The 6000-nt window shown below is 33.4% G+C and overlaps 1 protein-coding gene across 1 annotated transcript in view; it reads left to right on the top strand.

Annotated features, from left to right (window-relative positions):
- The first annotated feature begins 2943 nt into the window (after window positions 1-2943).
- LOC113503653 (breast cancer metastasis-suppressor 1-like protein) overlaps window positions 2944-6000 on the top strand; it is an 84230-nt gene continuing 81173 nt past the window's right edge. The window contains exons 1-3 of the mRNA XM_026885685.1: window positions 2944-3276; window positions 4716-4866; window positions 5666-5759. Coding sequence (XP_026741486.1) covers window positions 3075-3276; window positions 4716-4866; window positions 5666-5759 — 447 coding nt within the window. The 5' untranslated portion in view covers window positions 2944-3074. The remainder of the gene's footprint in view (window positions 3277-4715; window positions 4867-5665; window positions 5760-6000) is intronic.

Below are 6000 nucleotides of genomic sequence, written 5' to 3'. Positions count from 1 at the left end.
CCAAAGTGATTATAGAAAACATTCCTTTAGTGTTAATAAAAAGAATTTTATCCAATTGTGAAGACTGTCCAATAAATACACTTTTATTCCTTTGCATTTATGCATTACTTTTTTAAATTTAATCATTTTATTTGAAACGACGTGCAACAGTGTTTTAAATTATTGAGAATAATAGGTATTCGCATGTATTGCCAGTCCGAATAAATTAAAATAAGCATGTTAACTTAAATAAGATTGTTAAAATTTTCTAAACTAATACACCAACAATAATGCAATGGAATTTATAGTTTGCAATAAATAAATCATAGATAGTTAATAAATACGATGATAAAACAATAAAGTATTTCTCTTGATTGCCAAATTTGTACGGTACGTAGGATTTTAAAAAATAGGATTTTTTGAAAAATTTCTCCTGTAGTCTTCTTGTGGATTTCTCTATAAGGAAATGACTCGGTGGTAGGACGTTAATAGTTACAATAAAACCAATTAAAATTAACACTGCTATTATAGTGAGTAGAAAAGCAATATTTTATATCCGTATAATCAATTTACCTACTGTACAACGACATATCTGATTTTTATAGTATACATATTTCAATTAATATTTTCGGCCAATAAAAATATTCTTTTTGGCAAATTTACCCGTTACGTATACCTATAGATAAATAATGTTAGAGTGAATATTCGCGGACTGAGTGTGCCACAGCTTGTAGTCGGAATGGCGACATGGTACCGTTCGTGTAACCAGAGAATATTAATAAGTCATCTCATGCATTCAACATACTTATTTACATTCTTATCGCCAAGCAAATAAGGTTGTTTTCAGCTTAACGTAACTTTTATTCAAATTGTACAAGACAATAATAACATAGGTTAAAACTCGAAAGGGATTCTACGACGAATACTTAAAATAATATGAATATTTATCGTAATATGGTATTATTTCTAGTATTTACTCGTAGTATCACATCGTAGGTACTACATTAGGTACAAATGATTTAGAATTTATTGTATTAATATTATCTGGTTCCGAACACAACTCCGATAGTTCATTGCAATACAAATTAATATTACGAAAAAGATATTCTAAATCTAAATTCCTGAATAGTTCTGTTATTGTATATCTGTGTAGATAGACATGTGCATCCAAATAATATAGTGCCAAATATATAAGGCCACAATAAACTGTGGATTTAATATTCAAATAAAAATAATCACAATTTTAATGTGTTTTTTTTGTGTACTGATTTTGAGAGGTCGTGTCATACAGTCTAATTATTGTGAAATTCCATTAGTTTTTAAGTTATTGGTATAAAATATAGACAGTTTTTAACCTGTGGAGGTGCTAAAACTTGTAAACTATTATTTTGTTTTCCATTATTGTGTATTTTCGACTTATTGTTAATTGAACATGAACGATGTTTGGGTACGATTTAGGAATTCCAATTTTCACAATCAAAGAACAATATTACCCAAGTATCGTTCGCGTTTGAAGTAAAATTTGTGGATTTGTCCTTCACAGTCCTGATATTATCTTATTTATAAATAGCCATGTATATAATTTATTAACAACTGAGGAAATGATAAAGATATAAATAAATAACATGTTAATAGTGAACAATTTATTGTAAATAATAGAATACCTATTAAATTTAATATCAGATAATAATGTTTGTTTTATTTTTGTGTACGTACAGTTTATCTTGCGAACATAGCCTATACCTACTAAGTGCATGGATTTAATTGCTTGCCACAATTATACCAACAGCCACTAACAACTGCGTCACGTGGTATGGGTTCGATTCCCACAATAATGCACACATAAAATGTCGCAATAAAATGTTATATTTTTAACCTCCGACGCACAAAGCGGGGTGTTGTAAGTTCGATGTGTCTGTCTGTGGCATTATTGCTCCCGAATGGATTGAGCGATTTCTATTTAGTTTGTGGTAAATATAAATGAATGATCTTATGAGTGACTGATAGAAATCTGCAGAGCCTTTTCAAAGTTGTAGAGATATGGAGAGAGTTAAGGGTTAAAAAAATGTTTTGTTAAAATTCATTACTTCTTTTGCAAGGGTAAACCGATTATAAGGTAGCAATACTAGATAATTAAAGTTATCACTTCTCCCGATCGAATTCAGGTACGCATTTTAGTTTTTTGTAAGGCATCAATGTCTTACAAAAGAACAAAAGCCTAACTTCCTTAGTTCTATTTCAAAGAAGCTTCTTTCTGATAATACTGCTTGTTAATATTAACGTGGATTCTAGTTAATACAGCTTCTACAAAGCTGATAATACTCGATACCATTGCCAGGATTAAGTAACCGAGATAGTAATTATTTAACAAAATTGAACCAGTTAAGGGGGCTGTGCCTGCCTGAGCGCCAGTCATCTCGCCATCTTATTTCGGGCAATCGCTTTACGGTGGATGACATCCACTAGGCGTATATTTTCCTTTCCAATTTAGGGGGCGTTAATTTTTGTCTCGACGTACGTGTAAAAACCCAAAAATGTATCCATATAGCATCCTGAAAAATAAATTAAACGTTTTCTTTTTCATTCTTTACGTTATTACGTTTTTCTTTTACGGTGACAGCAACGATATTAACGAAACGTTACGTAACTAAACGTTTTTTCACGTCATTTATATTACTTCACCAAGTACTAGTTGTAACAGCTAGCCTGGGATATCTTTCATACAACAACCAGACCATGATTTTTCAATTCTTTTAAAATGATCTGCATGACTTCGAAGTAATTTGGTTATTGATTATGAACCTAGATTGTTTTTTTAAGAAATATTAACTTCGCTGTCTCTAGATTCTGGTTAAGTAATATAAATGTAAAATAAATACCATGTAAAATAATAAAACTACCAAAAAGTAAATATATTAGTAGAATTTAATTATTGATCTGACAACCTAGCAATTGACGTTGACAATTCCGCATCTGACAAGCTGTTTATTTGACAGTTGTTGTTCTACTTTCTAAAAGGAGCGAAAATCAACAAATAAACCCCTACCAGCTAAATCAGCTACAAAATTCGGTCATTCTTCCAGAAATCAGTGAAGATGCCGTCAATGAAGGTGGAAGGTGACAGTGACGGGGATGGGGATCTGTCGGGAGGAGACACGGAGAGGTCCAATGGGTCTTCAAGAGGTCCAGACAGGGACTCCAGTGCTGAAGAAGCTGATGAACCGGACTCCGATGACTCCTCAGAGATGGACGAGAGCGAGTGCGAGAGGAGGAGGAACGAGTGCCTCGACAATCTGTGTTAGTACGCTTTGTTGTTACTTTGAGGTTATGTTTACAAAACAATGATAAGTTTTTGCTTGAATTGTTTATTTTATGTAATTTTCTGCGCTGATTACGAGTTCGATCATGAATTTTAAGGTCGCTGACTGATTGTGGTATTCAATACGCTGATAATTGCGTGTTAATTTATTTGAAATAGTTACTACTCCCCTAGATATTTTACGACAATTTTGTTTAACAAATTGTCATCTTGATTAGTGTTTTTTATCTTACTGTTATGGCGATGATGGTTATTCTATATATTTTCAATGCTGCTACAAAATTACTACAGATATCCACTTTAACAAAATCCTTTTTGCAAAATTCAATATATAATAATTTCTCAAGTAATTATTGTTATTGCCTTCCTTCTTTGCTTGTTAAAGGTCTAAGTGTAAGAAAGTCAGCTTTACTTTTAGGTATAAAAGGCTTAATTAAATGCTCCATTTCCTAGTAATTTTACGCTTGCAAGCCTTAAAAATCATTAAGTAGGTCAAAGTCAAGTCATATTTCTTAGATATTTTGTTTATAAATAAATGTTATAAACCCTTACAAAAGTTAATTACAACAATTGAATACTTATTAGATTGCAAACTAAACATTTTGATTATATAATAATATATAAAAATACCCACTTCATTACATACTATGACAAATACAATTTTTGGTAATGACACTAATGTGAATGCGATACAAATGTTTTGAACTTGGTACTTTCAAATGCTGCAATCTATGTAATGGGGGTTCCCTATTAACCTTGATTAAAACAAATATGAAAAAGTTATGCCTTATCTACAAAGAGTTTTGTAAATCATTATTTGATTTCTCTTTTTTTTTTATTCCTACCTTCATCATAGACATGCATGAGACTTGCGTCTATGCACTCAAAAGTTTAGTCAGTAGAAGTCTGACTATCATTATGCACACCATTTCTGCTGCTCCCAAAGTGTAAGGAGTCATTGATGATTTTCCATTCTGAGAAAAGGATAGTGAAGCATTTGTGATCAAATGTTTGGTTGGTTTGCATACAATGAGATTAACTTTATTTATTCCTACACACGTAAAACTGTAGGGCCTTACCTTATGGAACAGTCTAGTAGCCACATAAAAAATATAGCAAGCAAATATAATACATACTTTAACATAGGCGAAGAAATAATATCATACCTGCTATTCGACAGGCAAGCCTCTTTTTGGAGCTTGTAAATGAACATCCTTAATATTATGTACTATACCTGTACTTTACCATACTATACTTATGTATGTACATACCTACATAATAAGTATGTTTCACAAATGTTATAAAGATCCAACAGACAAACTACGTCAATAGTTTTGATGGACAATGCACCAGATTTAATGTATTTACTATGCACTTTTTTATAAATAAAATAAATTTTCCCGCTTCCAATTTCCAGCGAACCTGGAGCGTCAGTTCTCGGTGCTTCGCGAGCAGCTGTACTGCGAGAGGGTGAAGCAGGTGGACCACCAGCTGGCCGAGGTGCGCGGAGGTCGCTCCCAGGAATACCTCGGTCCGCTGAGGAGACTGCAGGAGAATATGAGGATTAGGTACTGTTTTGTATTTGTATGACAAAGACAGACACATTTATTTGCAAGATCATATATGAATCAGCAATAGTTTAATCAAGCCTTATTTCTTTAATGGGTGAGCTTGTGCTCAAGGTTCATAATAAAGACCCGGTCAAGTGAGATTCGAACTCGTAAAACTCAAGGATATGTACAAATAGGCAACAGTGAAACAAATCAATTTGGTGACTAATAAATTTATGTGTGTGTAATGACACTACTACACTGTGAATAGTCCAACATTTGCTTAGCCAAAGGGCCTAGTTTTTTATTAAAAAAAATATCGACTCCCTCAAGACTACGGAATTTTATTAATTCCCACGCACAAAGACACCCAGACTCGGAACAAGCAATCGTGGATCACATAAATGCTTGTACTTTGCGGGGAACTCGCGACACGACGCGCACAAGGTCATTGGCGTAGTGACCTGAACCACTCGGCTGGCCGTGCAGTTAAAGACATGAATTATTATTCAACCCTTAACAAGAGGAACAAAGATATATTAATTTATTTTATTTAGGAAACAAACAGTCTTTGGCATACAGTGTTAACAGTTCAATTGAATACTTACAGTCTCAGAGTTCCATCACATTAATGTTATAATAGTACAAGTAAATTATACGTGTAAACAGATGAAAAAGTACAAGGAGTTGGGCTGTAGGGTATACGAGGGTTTATAAAGTAATCGTAAAACCATAACCACTAATGCTGATAACATTTTTCTTCATGTATGAATTAATGTTACTTTAATAAATAATGTCCTACTTATCCCATACCCAGGATCGAGGTAGCTGGTATATTGAAGCAGATGCGGATAGAGAACATCAAGCATAAGTACGAAGCAGAGGAACAAGCAGCACACCAGCACTACAAGGTAGGATACCATTATAATTATAAATCGTTAACAGAACTCAAAATATTATCCAGCACCGCATGACGAGCGCAAGGCGACAGGCAGACTGCGGCTAACTGCCGCTCTGTATACCCAGTTAATATGAATCCGTGTAATTTAAAAGCTGCAAGCAATCGTCAATTGATGAAAGCTTGCTCATGACCTGCGGTTTACGTGGACAGAAAGGCTGAACCTATTAACAGTCTTAAATAATCTTTAAAAA

Source organism: Trichoplusia ni, chromosome 20 (assembly GCF_003590095.1).
Source record: "Trichoplusia ni isolate ovarian cell line Hi5 chromosome 20, tn1, whole genome shotgun sequence".
In the NCBI taxonomy this organism is placed as follows: domain Eukaryota; kingdom Metazoa; phylum Arthropoda; class Insecta; order Lepidoptera; family Noctuidae; genus Trichoplusia; species Trichoplusia ni.
This window is presented reverse-complemented; position numbering and strand designations above follow the sequence as displayed.